This window comes from Echeneis naucrates, chromosome 7 (assembly GCF_900963305.1).
Source record: "Echeneis naucrates chromosome 7, fEcheNa1.1, whole genome shotgun sequence".
In the NCBI taxonomy this organism is placed as follows: domain Eukaryota; kingdom Metazoa; phylum Chordata; class Actinopteri; order Carangiformes; family Echeneidae; genus Echeneis; species Echeneis naucrates.
In genome coordinates, this window is record NC_042517.1 from 3,704,190 (window position 1) to 3,726,439 (window position 22,250).

At 45.6% G+C, this 22,250-nt stretch overlaps 1 protein-coding gene across 2 annotated transcripts in view; it reads right to left on the reverse strand.

The window, feature by feature from the left end:
* plxna2 (plexin A2) overlaps positions 1–22,250 on the reverse strand; it is a 165,327-nt gene that overhangs the window by 120,421 nt on the left and 22,656 nt on the right. For both annotated transcript variants that reach the window (XM_029505760.1, XM_029505761.1), the window contains exons 2-3: positions 19,534–20,850; positions 15,198–15,380 (exon numbers count right to left, since the gene is read on the reverse strand). In XM_029505760.1, coding sequence (XP_029361620.1) covers positions 15,198–15,380; positions 19,534–20,733 — 1,383 coding nt within the window. In that variant the 5' untranslated portion in view covers positions 20,734–20,850. The remainder of the gene's footprint in view (positions 1–15,197; positions 15,381–19,533; positions 20,851–22,250) is intronic.

Here is a 22,250-nt window from a genome sequence, read left to right on the forward strand (position 1 = left end):
AGTTGAGCAACACTATGAAACAATAAACCCTTGTGGGTTTAAGTGTGCCAAGTGTCATGTTTATCCTACTTTGCTGATGTTTCAGCCCACACCCACAACTCACACGAGACTCACTGAGACGGCCGACGTCTCGTTGGTGGTCTCTTAAGAGTGCATTTTAAAAGTCACTGGATGGGAACACTAAGATGCAGAAAAAAGCCCATATTTGAGCAAAGACAAAGATGGTGTAAAATGAACTGTCAGTGAGCGCACACACACACACACACTCCACACACGTTCACACCTTGAACCCGAGTGGACGATTAATCCAGCGCTTTTAAACAGAGGGAGGGGCCCTCCTGCTCGTGCTCGTTTCTAAGGTCATTGAGCAAATAAACTTTCTTTGGTTTTAAATAAAGCCCTGAGCTCCATTTGATTTAAATACACTCTGGCTCTGCTTCCCCACTGCTTTGAATACACCTCTGGGTCCAGCGTATGGAGCCGGGCTGCTGCCCATATGTTCCCCACTGGATTAGACTAAGAAGCCCCAGCCACATAATGGTGAGGCCCGGGGAACCATTAAAAATCCATTAATTGCGAAGTTGGAAGCTCTTTATGGCAATGCTATGCTAATATTTCGTAGCAGCAGAGACGGACAGAAGAATGAGAAGCAGCCAGATGCAATAGAAAAAGAAACGCACTGAGTGAGGAGGCGGAGGGAGGGAAAGGAAAATGGTGAAAAGACAATCTCTGTTCCAGGTCACTGTAACTCCCTAACATCCACTTGTCTGCCAGACACACACACACACACACGCACAGAGCAGAGGGTGTGAGGGAGTAGTAGAGAATAGAAAACAGGGGCGAGCCGAAGATCGAGAAACTGCAGCCAAAAGAAGACAAAGAAGTCAGTGTTGTGAGAAACACGGAGTCAGACATTGAACTGATGCAGTTCAACTTGCTTGCCTTAGTGGCAGAAATGTGTGGCTGAGGGATCTGCACGCACAAGGGAACAAAACAAATAAATACAAGAAAAATAGGAAAGGAAAGTCAGAAAATGACGGTCAGGTGGCAGAGTGCAGGGGCATTCTGCCTATCTCGGCATTCCTCTGCATTGTGGAGCGGACCAGGAGAACATTAGAAAGGCTAAGTCCCCACCAAGCAGATTAAGCAGAGGCAGCCAGAGGGCTTGAACACAGATTTGGGATGCATCGCCCAAATAAGATTTAGGCTTTTCACTGGCAATTACTCACAGTATACATTTCAATGAGTAACCCCGGGAATTCAGCTGATGCGACTCTAGCTCTGAAGCTTACGGTCCGTCTCCAGCTGTGCATGTGTGAAAGGGGCTGAAGCTGTTGCTGATGCTCACGCTACCCCGATTTCCTTCAAATGCGAGAAGCAGCGCTGCTTGTTATTCACAAAAAAACCCACTTGAGTACTACGTGGACGTCATTATTTCAATGTGGAGTATACATGTCACATTACGGCACGGCTGAGAAGACAGGGAGATCAACACATCAGCATCAATGAACGCTGCAGACACAATAAAGGAAGTACCACAGGCGCAGCTAAAAAGGCCAAGCACAGAGCTTTTCCTATATGTGTCTTGGATGCTGATGAAGGGAAAGGAGACTGGACTTGTCATTTCCCTGTTGGCCCCCCACGGGAGCCAGGTGTCTCTCTTTAATGGAGGCATGTGGGAACTAACGTAGGTTAATGAGCTGCACAGGCCCCAGAGGAGATAGGCATTATAGGCTATATGAGATCCCCTTTCATCCCTTCATCCCTCCATTTGTGTCAGACCCTGGGAGAGAAAAGAGGAACAAAGCAACGTGTGGTGGAATGGAAGTAAAGGTGCAAGAGAGAGAGCAGAGAGACAGCTAAGGATAGAAAGACACAACAAAACGGAGCCAGAGAGAAAGCAAAGTCTGCCAGCCTTTTAAAACAATTAAGGCCTGGATGAGATTCACTCTAAGAGGTTCCTCTGCCAAGCAGGGCCCAAATGTGGCAGTAAAGGAAAGGCTTAGTGAGAGCCAGACTAATCAGAAACAGACTCTCTGTTACAACAAACCAAACCACACACACACACACGCAGGAAAGTCGACACTTTACATATTAGAGCTTGACAAGGATGAAAAAAAAAAAAGCCAGTAGAAACATCAAACCATAATGAGGAACAGGCACGATGGATGGAGGAAGAGGCGGTGAGATGGAGCGATGTAATGACAACGAAGGAAAGACAGCTTTTAAATGTTATGGGTGTGGAAGCCCAAACCACAGATTTCCTATAAGCCAATTTTTAAGAGTTTGTTGTGGAGTTGTACTGTATGGCTCCGCCACGTTCCTCCTTTTGTTCAGCTCTCAGATGCGGCTTTACTGCTGTTTTTTGTTTGGCTGTCTGCAGCTACACTGTCTCCATCCCCGGCGGAAGACGTGTCGCAGAGAGAGGAGCGCGGTGCGCCCGCGTTCGATGCCAAGGTGGTAGGAGATAGTCAGGTATGCTGGCAGATAATAGAGGTGCAGGGAGAAACGCGGAGAAGAAAAAGGAGAGGGATGGGAAGAAATAGGAAGATGGTGAAGAGGTGAGAGGAGATAAAGCGGAAAGGGGAGCAAACAGGGATGGGAGGTGCAACCAGGTTCGTGCCCAGGAGAGGACAGCGTATAGCGGGGTTTGTGGCACAGCTGATGGAGAGGCAGCTTCACATTCCAGGCCTGATCCTACATAAACCCTGTCTGTTACTGGAGATCGGATATGGAAATAAGAGGCCAGATGGGGGCTTCCATTGGCCTTATAAGGGATTGTGACTTGTCCTGGACGGATCACGGGTGAAAAGCCACGGAGAATGAGACACACAGACAGAGAAGGGTAAAGACAGGAACAGTGATCGGGCATTTAAGATAAAAAAAAAAAAGAGAAGAAAAAGGACAGAAATGTTGAGAAGCAGATCCACAAGAAGAGACGTATGAATAGTTTTAGACACACGCAGAGGATGAGCCAGAGAACAGAAGAGAAAAGAAATGAAGAATCAAACCAAGATGTTGCCTTTCTGGTGAGATTCTTGTTTTTCTCCTCTTCTGATGTGTTTCAGTGATCGCTTCTCTTTGAAGGGGGATGATTCATCAGCGCCCAAGAAGTGAAACAATTTCTTTCTCGTCACACAATAGCAAACTTAACAATAGAACTCAGCACAACTCGATTGGTACAATTCATCCTGCTACCATTGTTTCAGACAAAGTCCCAAAGGTCCACTTTATTGTAGGATTTCTGTCTACTGCCAGGAAGAATAACTTCACCCTTAAGAAAGGCTGCAGATGGAGTGCTGGAAAAAAAACTCACTGAACAAAAGGATGGATGTTTACCATGTTAACAGCCTGGGCTGTGCTGATCACAAATGAATTCAGTAAAATCCGTGTTCCATCATCATCTCTTCTCCAAGAAAAGCTTAACAACAACTGTTGGTGTATCCCTTCATTCCACCCCCCTTTTGTTCTTCAGCGTGTTTAGCGCAAACAGCATTTCTTACTCAAGATGTTCAGACAGTGGGAGCCAACAACCTGCTGAGAAACCTGATCAGCCACGCTAATCTGATCAGCTGCACTTTGTTCAAGTGTGTCTTATTTAAAGATGACAGAACTCCCAGCGTGGTGTAACCCAAACAGCATCCTATCCCCTTTCAGCCTGGGATCCCGGGGGAGCCGGCGCAGTCATCTGATCTACCACACCTTCCGATTCAACTAACCAACCGACCCCCCCGCCTCACACACACACACACCTTCCAATCCAGCTCGCAGCCTAAACACGACATACCTGAACCCAAAATGTTCACCCAACCGCAACAATCTGGGGATTATTAGGGCGAAAACTCATGACACAAGTGTTTCTTGTTTCCTAATCAGTTGGAAGGCAAAACGCCCCCACCTCCCCATCCGCCACCACCACGTTCCCAAACCCCCCCCACCCCCCGTCCTGCTCATGTATGTGTGGGCATGCGCTTGTGTGTGATGAAACACTCATGAAATTGAGAGAAAAACACATAGTGTCCTTTGAATGTATGATCAAGGGAGGGTTTTTTTTTTTTTTTTTTTTGCACACCTCTCTCATACAAGTAAATGAGTCAAATCTGTATTTGTGTCACGCCAAAGCTGTACACATAATAAAACATGCATAAACCTTCAGGTGCATGGGCTGCATGCACGCTTGTCAAAGGCATAATACCTTAGAGAGGCAACATGCTAATTATGTAGACAGGATCTTTGCCCCCTAATCACCAAATTTCCTTGGCACAGCTAACATGAAACGGGTTTGTCTGTTTCTCTGCTAATTCATGATCACAGTCAGCTAATATAGGCCAAACACACACATACATGAACACAGCGACACACCCTCTCCATCCATACACCCCACTGAGCCGACAGCTGCTTCCAGCAGCTCCGAAGTGCGGCTGCCAAATGCACCAAAACGCTTAACAACGACTGACGGCAGCATGCTATTCCCCACAGAAATATTTAACTGGCCCTTTAAATGAAGAAAAAACAACAACAAAAAAAAAGGAATGCTGGCGGTTCGCTGCTGCGCTGGGTTTCCATCAAATCCTCACCTCTCCGCCGTGACTGCTAATCCAACCTGACAAAGCACACCCATGTCACCGAGCTGGGCAACATCTCACCTCTGCCTCTGGCCTTGACCTTTACCTTTAGTCAAGTTACAGGGGGCCAAGATAATGTTTTCCCAACCGCTAACCATTAAGGTTTAATGAATAACAGCGGCGTCTGAAGTGACCTGTGATTGGAACAGGCCTTTGGCTCCTGCTCTGTTCTTTGATACCATGACCCCATTAATACCCTCCCAGTGGCCTGGCATCGGTTTTTCTGCCACGCCGGTGCTGTTTACCGTCACTCACCTTGCTATTTTCTTGCCACCTTAGCTCTCCGCTTGGTAACCTGGCACGCCTCCTCGTTCCTATTACCGTAATTTCCGGATTATAAACCGCTTCTTTTTTCACACGCTTTGAACCCTGCGTCTTAAACAACTATGTGGAAATTTTATGGATTTTTACAGGTAACGAGCTTCATGCTACAAGCTTCATACATTTAGTGTCACATCAGACCAATGAAATTACCCAACAGGTCACAGTGGACCAATGAAATTGTTCTTCAGATCAGTCAGTCATTTATTTTCTGCTTCATGCACACACCCTTATCATGGAAAACACATGAAGCAATGCATATGATGCAGCTTTCAAGTTGAAGTCGACTGATCTGGTGAAAAGGCGAAATCTTTCTGTGTAACTTATTTCCTGCCATATGCCATTTCCTCGTATATTTCCGACACCTGCAGCTTATAAACAAGTGCGGCCTATATATGTACAAAACTTATATTCAGGTGTGCTCTATAGTCTGGACATTACGGTACACAGCATCTGTCTAGCAATCTATTCGCCCACAGAGTCTAGTAAATCTCAAATTGAAATGACTGTATTATATTTCTGTTGTATATCTAGATTTTAACAGTTCATGGTTGAGTGGAATTATATGACAATAAATACTTTTAGTGTTGCTATTGTTTCCCATCAGCATCAGAATCAGAAATATCCGAAAAGGGGCTTCAGTATAAACGTAGAAAAGAAATTGAAATATTACACAATTTCTACAAAAGGAACACAGTTTTTTGTTTTTTTTTTTATATACTGTTGCCAACAAACTGGATCCAGCCCTTTGACTGTCTTGTCACTTTCAGATACAAAAGAGGAAGTAGCTCTTAGATTGTCTTGTCTTGTAAAAATAACAACTGCTGAATCTCCGGCAATAAGTGGTAACTAAACAACTGCTAGTGGCTATTCTACTTGGCGATGCAGCATGAGCAAAATTTACATGAAGGTCCTTTACGGGAAATCCTGGATGTTGAGGCGAGCGAACACAACACAATGTGGTAGAAGCTAAACAGAAGGAACTGTCCAGCTTCATTTCACGACAGCATGAGACCTGACACAGCTGTCAAGAGAAAGAGATGCCCTGTGTGTGTGTGTGGTGGGGGGGGGGGGTTAGAGACACAGAAGTGTTAGGTAGGTAAAGGCTGACTGAGAGGTGATTATCAATGGCTTGAAATATTATCGGATGCTATTAGCACTGTATCACTGTTCATTAGGCTGATGGCTAGCTGGAGTTACTTGACAGCCGCGTGGTAAGAGCAAAAGAGAGGGCGAGAGCGAGAAGGAAAGACTGAACACAACAAATCCAGAAAGGAAACTGGAGCAAGAGGTAAATCAGGGGAAACGATAAATCGTTCCTTTACTGTCAGAGCTTTAGCGTTCAAGTATACAGACGTGAACAGGCCCATCTGAAAGTGAAACAGTAGAGAACTGCTGTATTCAAAGCTGCAGAAGGACAGAACACGGCATCTTCCCTAATTCTTCTAGCCATGACATTCATAATAGACGGTAACTGGACGACTGTACAATATTAAAACACACAAATCAAAGAAAAGGTTTGTACAGAGCTCATGAAAGCCTCGTGTAAACACTGTGATTACAGAAATGCATTAAACTACGCTGTCACAGAGGCAGGCTTAACTCTGAGGGCCCTGATAACTGCTGCTGTCTTGCATGAAGTGGAAGACACAGGAGCAGTAAAGCTGTCTCCCTATCAGACAGAAACATAAGTCGCTGTCACATTCAGTTTGCCTTTGCACACACAACAGTTTAGTATATCATCAAAGCCAAAACAGCTCGCATTTTTGAGATCTATTAGAGATGTGAAACTTGAAAAGACACTTGAAATGGAAGCCTGCATTCGCAAAGTAGATGAGAGGAATGCTGTTTTGGTTGCTTGAGTAATCTAGAATCATTATGCATGCTATCAAACACAAAAACAATGCATGTTTTCTTTTTTCCATTTTGCTCCGCTTCTAATGAGGATGATCATTACGCTGCATGTAAAATAGGGGAAATTCATCAAGAACTTCAAAAAGACTCCCTTTGTTGTGGGTCACCGTTAGAGTTTCAGCGCAAGTCTTCTCCCTCACCCTCCCTCTGTCCTCTCTGTTCTCCCTTTTTATCTAATTTTGGACCACTCTAAGATCCAGCAGTAATGAATTGGCTAATCATGGTTATCTGGCCCATTCAAGCGCTTTGTAAAGCAAATCAATAAGAGCTGGCACGGAGCCAGCCATCCACTTTGACAGACGTTGCTCACTAATCTATTTCTGTGCGGTTTTTTTTCGGTTTTTTTTTCTGTCCTAAAGATGTTTACTCATTCTCTCTCTCTGTCCCTTCCCTGCCTGTGTACTTCAGCAAGGTCAGCGGGGAAGCTGAAGTTTCCAAAAAAAAAAAAAAAAACCCAAAAAAAACCAAAAACGAAACACAAAGAAAAAACTCACACCAGCTGGCAACTCAGAGGACAAAAGTCAAGCTCTGCATACTTAAAGTTCATTTGACAGAGGGAGAAATTTTCTCTTTGATTGGTAGAACTGTTGGAAGTCGCTGGAGCTCTGAGACTTATACCTCGGGCAAGAAAAAAATAACAAGACCTACACCCGTTTCCACAGTAACAGATCAATAACAGCAATGCAACAACTGATAAGAATTTCTATGAATTTCAAATGCTCTTCCCGGGTTGCCGACATTGGCTGCAGACTAAACGGGAATATTGATAGGTCTGGGGGGCCCCTGCCTCCCAACACAGCTTTCTTGCATAATCTCTTGGATATAGTTTTCTTGTGTTTTCATTGCACATCAAATATTTGATAGCCCGAGCCAGGACACGCACACAAGCTAGACATGCTATGTCAATTTTTCACCCTTTGCTTTTTTTTTTTCCAGCTTCAACCAGGAAGACATTGATCTATCCAGGAAGACACGGCGCTGGGAAGCTAGCATTTGATGTGGCGCCTGAGTCTTAATGACACTACCACTCCGAACATTGGTGGAAACCACACAATCCACCACCTCGGGCAGAGTAAGACTTCCAGTCTCTGTGTGTGAGCAGCAGCGCAAAAGCGGAGCCAAGACCTACATCCTCCCCCCCCCCCCCTCTCCTGTGAGAGCCTAAGGGTTTCCAAACATGAGAAAATCTTGAGGAGCAATGTAATTTGCATTGGTCATTTATAGCCAAATCAAAAAGAACAAGATGCTGGAAAAACTGGATTCCAGCTCTGCTCCTTCCACAGTCGGTCTCTAGTGTAAAGTGCCTCTAATCAGCAATGGGTTAATTAATCTCACTCATGAGGTTATGTCCAATTATGGAGCGCAGTCAACAGGGTAATTTGTTTCCTAAAAAGTAAAAGGCATTGTTAATAACAAATCTAATAAATAAAATTGAGTGCTCTGCGATGAATGAACAAAGAAGTACACAGCATGTTTACAGACATATGCGTCTGATTCTGTCTTTGAGTCTTTCGGAATTTGTCGACATTGGCACAGAGGCATATCTCCTGGCTAAATTAAGCCTACATGTATAAAATCCATCTGTAGTAAAACTCTATGAGCAGTTGTCTCTTGTTGTTAGATAATGAAAAACGCTTCCTTCGAGACACTGGCAGAGAAAAGAGCAAGCAATTAGAGGGAGAGAATGGAGAGGAAGACAGATAGAAGGAGAGAAAGCAACGGAGAGCTGTTTGAATGTGATTAATGAGATCACTGCAGGGTAGGCTGTGTCATTGTAATAGTCTGAGCAGAGAAGAGACGGAGGGAAAGACTGTGAAAAAGAATGAGGGACTGAGACAGAGAAAGAGACAGGAAAAAAGGGAGCAATGAGAAGGGAAGAGGAAACGTGGAAGAAAATGAGAGGGGACAGCTGGGTGACTGACCAGGCTACATTTAACTCACTGCTATGAAAAGAAAGAGGGAACAAGACAGAGAGACAGAGAGAGAGTAAATCAGAGAGACCGAGAGGGGGAAAAAAGCAGATATAAGGCTTGGATGAATAGAACGGCAGGGGTGCTCAGTCTTCTACTGGCCTTTTAACAGGAAAGTGTTTAGAGAAGTCTGAATCAGTTCTGCCAGAGAGAGGGTGGGGGTTTACTCTTAAGACAGCTATGAAAGACCCAGCCTCCCGTAGGTCACCTCTTTATCTGGCTGAGGGCTAAGAACTGAGCAGGAAGGGGTCAAGTGGAGGCCAAGTTCCTAAAGGTCGCACAGACATCCTACCAATCAGGGCTCAAAGAACAAGCTGGTCATTATAGTTTGCGTTATGGTAACTGAACACCAACCGCCAATATATACCCACAAAGAGAAAACACATCATCTCAAAAAAAAAAAAATAAAATAAACTCCCCTTTGATTTTGAAAATAAAGAACGTTTACTATAGAAATAGCTTCTGCAGATACAGACAGCTACATTGAAGCTCCACACTTCAGAAGGATGTTGTGCTGCGTTCAGAGTCTCTGGTGATCAGAGGGGTTTTCCCTACCAAGCACAAAGCAGATGTTCAAGAGCGCGTCATAGGAACTGTAGTTATATTCCATGGTCATCCTGTGTCACTGTAGAGTTTCAAGGAAGCCTGACACTCTCTGTCAGATATCCGAGTCGTGGACCAATCGCAGCTCACACTGGGCGACGGCAGGGTCACCCTGAACGGGCTGCCATCGCAGGGCCAACACACAGAGACAGACAAACAGCCACTGACACTCACACTCAGTCATACGGACAATTTAGAGTCACCAGTGAACCTAAACATGCATGTTTTTGGACAGTGGGAGGAAACCGGAGTAGCCACTATGCCGCCGTGCTGCCCCCTTGCCAGGGATCAGATAATGCAGAAATATAATCTCGACCTCTGTTTGCCGTTGTTGTTTTCCTGCAGGACATCTGATTCAGCCTCACTGAGAAAGGGCTGCGAGTTGTGTTGGGAGGGAAGAATGCTCCTTCACTAGCTAAAGTAATTTCTGCAGGCTATGCTCGGCTTCCAGCTGTTGCCCGTGGGCAGACTGAGACTGCATTGCTTAGTTTAACATGATTAAAAAGATTGCAGGCAATCCAGCAGGGAGAGTCCTGAAAAACGTCTGGAATATATCGTTATTTCAGATAAAATGCTCTGTATGTCTCCGCGTCACTTGCCATTTATGTCATTTCAAGGTTTGAAACTTTTGCGGTTGAGCCTCATAAGCAGGTGCGTGAAGTCGAGATATTTTAAACAGGACAAAACACAACAAAGGCGCTATAACAAAGGGGCGCAATTATTTGTTCACTGTGGGATTAATTGGAGCACAACATTCAATCTGGAACAAAATGATGTGGTGGGTTATTGTAATCCAGTGAGAAATAATAATTTGTGACTGTGATGATTGGAAACAAATTCTACCTACGGCAACTGTGACAGCACTTTTCGCTTGCAATTGTATTTCCTTTCATGTGAGCTCAGGGTTAATACAAGTCATGCAACGACAATGGAGACTTTTAATAAAGCCGTTACAATGGTTAACTCTTTGTTGGGCTTTCCTCCCTTTTTTGCTGAGGGTGGCGGGGGGTGGGGTGGGTTGTTTGCAATCCCACGAGGAAGCATTGTTGCCCAAATGGAACTGAGAGCTTTTTATAAAGTGAATTAACTGGAGTTCATGTTCATATCCGGATAGTGAGTATATGTGTGTGTTTTTTTGTGTGGTTGTGTGTGTTTTAGAGGATGCAGGTGACAAGACCCCTCAGGTCTGTTCACAGAGTAATTTGTATCCCTGGGGAAACAGGTTTGGCGTCCATTCAGTTGTTGCCAGGGGCCTCAGCTGTTGCTAGGCACATCATCCTCAATGCTAGTTAGAACCCCACTCCATCTCTCTCTCTCTCTGTTTGTCTATCTGCCCATCTGCCTTTCATTTTGGTCCCTTCATCTCTGCCTGTCCTCCTCCCAGAATTCCTATCCTCCATTTCCAGGTGAAAACAACCAAGGCGGGCCAGCCTTTCAGATCAGATTTCCTCTAAGGGCAACAAATCTAAGGACTATAGGGTGAACACAGCATGGCAAGGTGGGGGGGGGGGGGGGGGGGGGGCGGGAGGTGGCCGTGGGGTTGGCCACTTGTCCACCAGGGCCCCTGTAGGAGCAGCTGCCTGCATTTACGAGCCTTTCAAGTCCCCGGCTTTTTACGCCCCTATGATCAGCTGCTAACCCCCCCCACACACACACACAACACTTCAGCACAGAGGACACACAACACACATTCATGCTGCTATTCAAGGCCAGCATGGGAGCCCCGTGAGACGGTAGTACACCCTCTGCTACAATAACCAGTCCAACAGTTTGTCCAGTTAAACACCTGAACCACCCTTTCAAGTTGCCCCCTTCAGCTGCCAGGGGGCATCGTCCAAACCACTTCCTGATTATTCACTGGGGCGTGATGATGAGGGGATTTAATTAGGCTGAAAGCGGTGCATCATGGTCAAAAGCTTGAAGGATAAAAAGCTGGAAGACTCCTAACTCACATACACCGCCATCATTTGTGGCATTTGAATAAAGAAAGTAATAATGTGTCATTATTCCAGAATTGAATTTGATAAATGAATATAGATCCGAGTAACTTTACTGTAGGAGCCATCTGGGAATGTTTTCCTTTCTTATTGGGTTCAGCAAATCTTAACCCCTTTATGTTGTGTGTGACAAATCCAGGCTGCAGAGCATTTTCTCATCGTCTGCACACGGACTCCGTTGAACATTTGATTCCTGAACACGCCTTGGCTGATCTCTCTTTAACCATTCGCTGCCAGGATATCTTCCGACATCCAATTTTACATGTGCATCCATGTCCTACATCTCCATCTGTATCAAAGGGAGCGCTCCCAACAGCTCCTCTCCTCCTCAGTGCCACAGTTGCGGCTTCCCACCGATCCTGGTCCCTCTGTGGGATTTGTCTGTGCTTTTAAGCGCAAAGTGAACCGCACACACAGCCAATTCCAATGAAATGATGCAATTCTTGGGTAATGTATGTCCAGAATAAACGGCATAGCAGCCTATTTCTATAATATGACCCAGGCGCCCCTGTAGCGATGAGTATCAATGTAAATCTAACTCTGTAATTTCAGCATTAAGTTATGAGCTAGACCACAAGCTCCTCTGGCGTTGGCTTAGCGGGAACTATTTTTGCTTTTGGTCCTGATCAGACCTGGATTCACTGTAGCTAGAAAAAGTGCGAGAATATTGATTGCCCCCTCACAGCTTTCTGCTGAGGTGAAAACCTACTACCCTCAACAATCAATCACTGCCTTCGAGGTGCCACCCAGAAGTCCACAACCAATTTCTGAAAGCGTCTTGACCGCACATTTAACACAACTGTTATAATAGTGCCGGGTGTCACTCTGTGACTGAGGAAATGTCACCCCCAAAAAACATATCCTACATCGCTCAGTAAAATGTGATCACCTCCCAACCTGCGAACACGATCACAAGCCTGCGAGCGTGACGCTGCTGTATGTGGCCGGCATCTCCAATTTTATTGTTTCTTGCAGTCTATCAGACCATAAAGGCATTCTCCTCACCGCAGCGTCTGCTTATTCCCTCACCCTCTTAACCCCTCTCCCTCAATCAATCCCCTGCAAAAGCCTGCCACTGGCAGCGTTATCCGCCAACACTACCCCCCCACCCCCCCCACGACTTCACCATGCTCCAGCAAAAGCCCAGGAAACAGGAGCATATACAGGAGCTAGTCTTCGGTGACAGCAAGAGGGAGGTGGAGGGAGGGAAGGAGGAGCGGGATTGAATGGGGAAGCGGGAGATGGGGGGGGTTCTTTGGGAAAAGAGCCAATCCAATTACAGGCAGCGGTGCAGCCCTGGATTCTTTGGCGGCACTAAATTCACATTTCAACGGTCTCTTCCTCCCCCCGTATACCTTTTTACTTGTCCTTCTATCTTTGCTTCTTCCTGCAACTCTTTTTTTCTCATTTTTCTTTTCTCATCATGGTTCACACTCACACACCCCGACCCTGCATCTCTGGACGACCACCCCCCCCCCATCTTCCTCTACCTGTCTGTCTCTCTCCGTTTGCATGAAATAGGTAGAGGTATGGAGCTGTGTTACCAGCAAAGCATCAAATCTTGTCACCCTATAGCTGTTTCATGCTCACAATCTGAAGGAACCCTGCAGCCCCCTACTTCCATCTACTTGTCTCACATAGCTCTGTAGGAGCTTATCAGCTGTCTGCAGAGGAGCTGCAGCCAGGGCTCTCCAGGTCACCCTATCCCTCTGCCCTCCCCAAGACACCCCGAGGGAGTGAATGGATAACACCCTCAATGTAAACACATGCATATTTCATACGTGGAGAATGAAAGACGAAAGAAACACACGCACACCTTCACAACGGCTGTGGGCAAAGCCACCTTCCTTCCTGCCGCTGCTGCCATGCAGTATTATTGATTATTCATTACCTGTTTAAAAAATAATGCTGTCTTTTTCCACGCTGTGGTGGGGAGCCACGGCGTCAAGGCTAATAGTGGTCACTGTTTTTCATGCACATTAGATGGATAGTGCTTGTTCGATTTCTGTGTTTCCATGCAAATCACCACTGGTCCTTTCCCAACTATTTACTTGCATGCAAATTTCTTTGCATAGCATTGGCAGCCTTGTCTAATCATGTGATGTCAAACAAATCAGGTTCACACGGAGTCCTCTGTCGCTTGCATCGCATTGCACAAAATTAAGATGAACTTGCAGTACGAATAGCATTAGTACTAATCGTGAGTGGCATTTCTTCATGTCTTTAGTGAGATTAAACATAAGTAGAATGTTTAGCAGTAGATATATTTTAGTTAACCTCATTAAAAAAAGATGATGACGATGATGAATCAAATGAGGGGAATGCTCTATGCAAGTTAAAGTGGTGCTGTTATACTATTCTGTCATGATCTGGATGAGTCTGTGTGGTTCAGTGCTATAGTAGGTCTTTCTGTTCTGAATCACAGTAGCTATTCTCCAGGTGTCCTTCCCATATTGTGGTTCATGCCACCCCATGTTAGTGTTACTGTGGTTAGAGCCATGTCCCTGTGAGGAGTAAGCCATATGTACACACAATCCCACGCAAGGCTATTTTGCATTGGATCCTCAAACAAGAAGATAGGAAAGAGAGCCAGAGGAGTGGGGAGGGCAGGCGGAGGCTACAGATGAGTGTGGTAACAAGCAAGGAGATAAAAACAAGCAACAACAGCACAGTGGGGGAAAACACTTTTTTCTGTCTGCTTTAATGTATAAAGAATAAAAAGGTTGTGAATTATTAAACAGCTCAAACAGAGGATTATATTGAATGAATATTCTCTCCATGAGAGCCTGATTGGTGTATTGGTTCAATTATAAATAGATGGAGACCAAAATAACCCAGGCCAACAACATTTGTGCTGCGTTGCCAGGCTTGAGATAATAAAGAAACTTGCCAAAGGTTTTCTGGACTTTTCAGTCTCTTGGGTCCTCTGAGCTTCATGCAGCTGTGACCAGAAGGAGGAACGACTGTTTGAGCCAGTTATGGCCCTGTGACACACTCCTGCTGTCACTCAAAAACACAGCCTCATGGGAGAAGGAGCCAGGCGAGTACCAACAAATCCTTCAACCGGCTGTCGAAAGGCTGGCTAGACGGTCCCATCAGCATGCAAGACAAACAACTACTGTGCACGGTGCAACCACGCAAACACATTATCTACGCCGAAGCATGTTGTGAACATTGGACAGCATCGGGAGTGATGTCAGCGCTCAAAATTAATCCACAAAACATTTCAAAGACATTTCTGAGTGACCTCTCGCTTCATATAAAAGCGGAGCACTCACTTTCTTTCCTAGTGATTTCTTTTTAATAGCAATTGAATTTGATACCTTGATTTCCTGTGGATGTGAAAGTTATGCAACTTTTAACTGTTCTGTGATGTCTGCATTCTCCAAACAAGCGCTGCGAGGTTCGGTGGAAGAACCTGCTCTCTCTGTTCTGCCTTGTTGAGACCACAGGCAGTAAGGTGCTTATTAAAATTAATGGGCCAAAGCTGGTTATTTAACACTGCAACACTGGAACTCGCTTAACAAGGAGCTGGTAATGACCACTACAGTGAGCCAGCCATCGCCATTACCCCGCTCCGACATTTTGACAGCAGACATTAAATATTAAGGAGATTCGTTTCCCTGTGACCATGATCCATCTGCACGGAAATAGGACCACTTCACAGTGTCTGCACCCCTCGGACCTCTGGACAGCCACATCGCAGTGATGAAGCGAGCAGAAGTCTCCCACAGCAGGGCCCTTAATTGAAAGGAGTTAGTACTCACTTTCTTCAGCCGTCCACTCTTGGTGCCAACAAAGGCCACACAATAGCTGTTGTAGACATAGGAGGTGACAGAAGTCATGCGGTCCCGGGTCTCAGTGTAGAGCGTGTGGCCGGTCACCAGCTGGGAACCTCCGAGCGGCTGGTTGATGTCCAAACCACAGAAAGAGTCGTCAATGGGCACCGGCTGGAGGAAGAAGAGAGAAGCAAAAGGTTATAGAATGAAGTCCGTATAAGTGATAGTCGGAAATGAAACATTGAAACGAAGACATTGAAAGTCACTGCCAATAAAAGTGGTACGGGGAAAGGGATGAAGAAATCTAAGAGACAGACTCAGAGAATTAGTAGAACGGAGTGGCTGACACATGGAGCATTACAGGTCAGTAAGGAGACAAGATGAAGGTGACAGAGTGAGACAGAAGGAGTGGAAACAGTGGCGATGTCAGGGAGGGAAAGGAGGTGGGTGAGCCAAAGACAGAGAGAGAGAGGGAGGTCAGGACAAGGTGGAGGTGCACAAGTGAGTTCCCAGCCAGACAAACGTTTGCCTTTCTGTTCCACTTGGCAGACATGTTTCAGCTCTGCCTGAGTGCGCTCCACCTTGCTCTCACCGAGGCTCATTACCCTGGCCTATCATCACCTCTGCAGGAGGACACATTCTGCATGATAACTATCTGCACGGCCAAACACACGATCACACGATAGCCCTGTAATAAGCACGTTTACGCATTCAACAGAAATAATCACAGCCAAAAAGCTCTCATGGAGTTTGGCTTTAGCTCTTCGGAAAATGTTGGTGTCGTTATATTTCTGGGGAGAGTTACTTATTTTTAAGAGTGTAAGACAAGTGAAACTAACACAGGAGTAGAGGTCTTTCTAGTGCTGAACCAGGTCAGCTGAGACAGTCTGAGTGGCAGTGGCCTCAAAGTGCCACGTGCAGTAAAGTGAGATGGCCAAGCAAGCCCCCCCTCATGTATAAATCCTCGAATCCCTGGCTCACAAACTCCATCTTCCTCCTTACTCACCCCCTGAGCACACATATAAATATATATATAGAGAGAGAGTGATTGATATATATGTATTGATAGAGATAAAGATAAAAATATATAAATCTCTCCTTTCTTCAACCTGAACTCATTCATTCTCTTGCTGTCAATATGTCTGCTCTTGGTCTGTGTCGTCTCTGTGTTTGTCTCCATCGGGAGGGTACAAACAGACTACGCTGAGTGACATTTCCCACGCTGGGAAGCAGCTCAGCGTCTCACTACACACAACGGCCGTAAAACCGTTCAGCACTACGCACATTTTCAAGAGTGGAACAAAAGCAATAATGCTGACAGGGAATAATTGCCTCCGCTCATATAGTCACGCCCCCACTCCTCACTTTATGGCATTTCCTTTTATTTCCTTTTGCCTAAAATAGCACAGAGTGCTATGAGGTTCTCCACTGCAGTAAAAAAAAAAAAAAAAAATTAAAAAAAGGTTATTATCCTTTTCTGGAATGGTTAACAAATTAAATGTACTTTATATTGGTGTTTAATGCTTCTTTTAAATATATGCAGATTAGAAACACAGATTAAATGAGATCTTCAGAGACAGCTGTGAGCTCCACTTTTTGGCTTATCAATAGCTACTCCCTCAAATGCATGTAGCTATTCCACATATGGTCTGCTGGGCTCCAAACCATTTGGTTCTGATTATATCTAGATTGTTTAGATGATGTACATTTAGCAGGCTTGGCAGCCGAGCCAAATCCCAGCGGACTCCATGTGGTTGTTGTTTTCTTGTTCACCTTCTCCGGAATGTTTTATTTTCCCTCCACCTTATCACAAATCTCTGCAAGTGGTGGAGAACTGTGTATTTGCAACATCTCAGACTGTTTCACAAAAATGACAATGATTATCTTTTGGCAGACGCTGCCAATGTGGTGGGACTAAAAATAGACTATAACCCCATGTGATTAATTTTTATTCAAAAACTCAGGCAACAACAGGCCAAGGTATTTCATCTGTACTGAGAAAACTGTTGTTGTATATGCGAGTTTCCCTCCCAGGATACGTCTGTGTTATCAATACCAGCTTCCCTTTGCTCTCACGAGTGGTTAATTAGTTGGATGGGCATGGGCAAAAAGCAAGACAGGATGATGGTGTTAGAGAGACACACACACACACAAACATTCAGCCTGACACAGAAAGAATCTCATCATGGCTCTCCTCCTTGGGAGTGACTACAGAGACGGTGTGAATCTCCAGATGGCAGAAGGCTGGACGGCTGGGTGATAAATCTTTGACTGGCTACTGCGTCAGAATCCCCTGGCTCAGCCTCACTTCCATTCCCAGCCTCAGCTTGGGCGTGCACACACACAAACACACACACACACACACATACAAAAAAAAAAAACATCTGTAGGACAGCAATGGGAGCTGGAGGTGTAATTAAGGTTCTCTGCTTTGAGCTCACTGGTTACCTGCTGTTAAGCAGTGAGCTAGAGGGAAAGCAGTGGGACTACATATGTAATTTGCTCAGAAACCCAGCGAGGTAGTTAACAGTTAACAAAAAAATAAATAAAAGAAGAGAAAAAGAAAAGCCCGTCGAGTTGGTCTAACCTTGATTCACCTCGTATTTTGATGGATTTCAGACAAGGGTTCTCCACAAATACCGCACACAGAGTTACAGGAACATATTTATTTAAGAAAGACAAGATGTAAAACATATGTGCAAACTAAAGGAGCTGCGCTGACTCAAGTTGGGGATTTAACAGCAACCAGACAATGTTGGCATGGTTGACATATTCGGCTGTTAAATGTAATTTGTGTAGGCTTTAAGAGTTCCTCATCCATTGACATCTATCTGCATAATCCATATTATACTGTGGATTTACCAGCTGTTCATTGAGCACAAGGACATTCTCTTAAGGACTGTATTTTACATCTTCTTATCGCTGCGTGTAACCGCAGCGAGCCTGTGCCTCCTGAGCGTATAATGTGAGAGAGAGCAGGCCGTTATTGGCAGTGCATGTCTAAAGAATAGAGTGGGAGGTGTAGCTCTGCAGGTAACGGCTGGCACCCTCCGGAGCACACCGACATGACTGGATATTCTTCTGGGAGATCCAGAAAAAAGGCTTCTAATTTGAGCTGCTCACAGTCAGAAAGTTTCCCTGCTTCAGGACTGTCATCACCCACCGTGCCGCTTCCAACCTCCTCTCGCTTGTTCTAAGCAGAGCTAATAAAAGCAAACAGAGCTAGTTCAAGATAACGTCTCCCTCTCTGTGACAATCATCTCTGACATTGTGCTAATGGGGAATTCACTGATTTTAATAAGAGCGGTCAATTGGACGCCCTGGGGAGGTGGATGGGGGATTAACAACAAAGGAAGCCGATCAGCTGCTGTCACCACAGTGTGGATGTGGATATCATTAAACCTTGAAAATACATCAAGACCTATGTTCCCACACACACACACACACACACACACACACACACACACACACACACAATCTCACTTGACAAGCCTTTCATGCATAAATGCAGACCTACAACACAAACACACTGTAACTGCAGAGTCATTAATTCTTAATATTTTTAATTCTTAACAGCAATTACTAAATCTAAGCACAGTGGCCCGTGGCCTCCTGGGAACGGAGGAAAATCAAGAAACTTAATTCTACATGACAACATGAAGATGACGCACGGCCTCGTATTAAAGGGTAATTGGGTATTCACGAGGAAGAAGCCCCCACTCCTGCCTGAACCTGCTTCTCCTTGTTCTTAAAAAAAAAAGGGGGGGTAAAATGTGTTTATTTATACCGTGCTCAAGGAGAACATGAGTACTTTGATGATCAACCAAGAAAATAATTCCCACCCTTCGCCTCTTCCCCCAAACTTATGAATTTGTCTCCTTGATATACACTTATTGGCATAATTGCATGTCATGTGAGAATCATTTGGTAACAGATGTGAAGCAGTCAAAAGCATTTCCTGATGACTGGCTGTGTTTACTTTCATTACAGCACACACCCTAAAACTTTCAACACTGTGGTTTCAAGGCTCATTGAAGCCATGTTCGGGCAACCCCGTACTGTTTACTAATTCTGGGAAGGGAAATAAGATGTAGATGTCGTTAATGCTGGCCATTAAAATGTACAATCGTTGGCTGATTGCTGATAACAACTCAGGGAGACTAGAAAAAGCTAAAAACCCTCTTTAGATGCATGAATAGTGAGCTGCATTTCCTGATTAGAGCAGGTTTGGACCATCGGTGATTAATGTGAGTGCATTATGGGGAAATATGGAAAAGGTGCTATACTGTCTGTGAATGTGTGTCTATGTTTTTAATCAACTCACCGCTTTGGTGCACTGCACATCCTTCCCGAGGAGCCAGTTGAGCTCCAGGTTTCCTTCTCCCTGGTAGCAAGACTGCAGGCGCTCCTTGATCCGAGCATTGATGTCTCGGATGGTGAAGACGCAGAGCGCCGAGTCATCCGGCGGGCGATGGAACTGCTTCTGGCCCTTGGAGAAGATGGTGAAAAGGACGTCATCTTGGGCGCTGATGTTGAGCGAGGTGGCGAGAACGCGGCCCGGCTTGCCCAGGTAGGCGGCCTGCAGCAGCCGGTACTCCACGCCGTTTTTCACGCATCCGATGGGGAGCGAGACGTAGGAGTGGAACTTGCGGTCGTCCTTGCAAAGACGAACGATCCGGGAGGTATAGAAGAGGTCGCTGGTGGACCCGCTTGATGACATGCTGTTCTCTGGCGTCTCGGGCTGGACGGTCAGGAAGTAAACAAAGCTGCCGCTGGCGAAACCATAAACGTAGTAAATATCAAAGTGGGAAACCAGTGCCAGCGTGTCTGACGGTATCTTGATGAGAGAGGACACAAAGTCAGTGTGCAGCTCATAGTCAAGCATGGCAGAGGACTCCGGGTCACGGGGCAGCTTTCGGCTGGAAATGGTAGGGAAGTAGTCCTGTTTGCCATCTACCGCCGTGCCGATAAACAGGGTGCCATCCTGGCCCTGTGAAGGCACAATCACCCCGTACATGGTCCCAGTCTGGTTGACGCTGGAGAGGTAGTGCTCCTTCTTGTGGGAGGGCTCCACTAAGATAAAGAGGTCATCCAATCTGAGGAGTTTACAGACACCCTGATAGAGGCTGCCGCAGGCCAGGAGGCGATTTTGGGAATAATCGACGAGGAGAAGCTTGTTGACATTGTTGGTGGAGACGAGGGGTTCAGAACAGGGCTGGACAATCAGTGGGGGGTAACAAGCCTTGTTATCATCCTCTGGACCTGTATTATGGGAGACGAGGAGGGTCAGGTTGCCTGACAGCTTGTACACACGGTTGACGGCTCCAATATACAACACCCCGGTGGTTTGATGAACCGTCAGGTGGTTGAAGAACCAGTGCGGGCGCTCGGGATGGAAACTAGTAAATGTCTGGCCACTGCACAGGGGAGGGATCACTAAGAGCCAGAGTCCTAGCAGAGTAACTGCAGCTCCTACTTTAAGATCAGGCGATAAAGTCCTGCGTGTAGCCCACCAGCCCTCCATATTAGGTGCTCAGGAAGCAGAGAGGATGGACGAGGGGACGAAGAAAAGAGGCCGTCGCCTTTTTGTTGTTGAAGGCTCACTTGCAGATCAAAGCTTAGCAAGGCTTTTCACATGTTTCTGGAGGAGAAAAAGAGATAAAGAGAAACATAGTTAGATAGAAAGCATGACTCACATATTGGAAAAAGGAAACACTTGTGACTCAATGGAAAAGGAGGTTCATTATATAAAAGAGGTCGCAGTTTAACTTCAGTGAAGGTGATGAGCTGCGGAGAAAGGGAGTGGATGTTTTCTTAGACAATTGGTGGAAACCAATACAGTGCACATTCCTGAGAAGTTGCTGGACAGAACAGGATAAAGGAGGAAAAAGAGATGAGTTAAAGCAACGGAAATGAGCCTGACCTGACTCACACTCCTGCTGCCACACACAGAGCAAGAGGTTTCTAGGAATACAGCACACACACCACTGACTGACACTGACCAACCATTTCACATAAAGCTGTGCAGTCCGGAAACGGACTCATGGTACGACAACAAATCTAATTTATAATAAATATTAACATGAGATAAAAATTAGGTATTAGTTTTGCTCGTTCTGAAATCACGCTTTGAGAATGAGAACCATAAATACGAAGCAGAAATTCAATAATCAGAAAGAGCATGACCAGATACGTGACTGAATAGCCGAAATTCCTTCTCTCTCTTCTCCTTCCCTACCCGTTTCCCTCTCTGACTAGCCGTCAACCAACAGCCCAATCATTTAGCCCTTTTTCCATATCTATATGTTAAAACATACATCAAGCACAGTCTGCAATTTATGCAACCGTGCTCAGCCTGGGCTGCAGAGATCTCTCTCACCATAAACCAAGAGACGGAGCTCTGTGCAGTCTGTCCCCAGGAGTTAATTATCTCGTCCAATGGAAAGGAAGGCCTGGATCTTATTACTGGAACAAAGTGAGAGCAAATTGGGAGCCCCGTCCACACACCCCTCCCCTCACCCCTTCCTCTTTAAGGGCCCTGTTTTATACAATCTGAATCCATTAATTATTCTTTTCTGAGCATTGTTGTTGCTGTTGTTCATTCTATTCAACTTCTGCTGACATGATCAAATCGTAGCAGGATTAATCACTGGTGGCGTAACACTCATCTTGAAATGAATCTGCCCCCCTTGTTGGATCCATACACAGCTTCCTCATGGAAACAACAGCCAGCAGAACATACAGTCCGTGTGTGTTCATGTGTGCCTCATTTCCCCGGTATTATCAGTGTACTCTATCAGAACCGAGCAGCGTGAGGGGCTAACAAGTGGAGACAATGCCAGTGCATCCCAAAATCAAGTATGATTAGGCGTAGCGATCCAACAAGGGTAATTACCGCAGAGCTGGAGGAGGTAAGCTGGGGAGAGAAGTGTGGGGACGCCAGGGGCTTGAACGTGTCAGAGACGGCCCTACATCGTTTGTCACGCTCCAGATTTGCATTTGCAGCACTGAGGGGCACAGAGAATCAAGGGTGAAAGATGT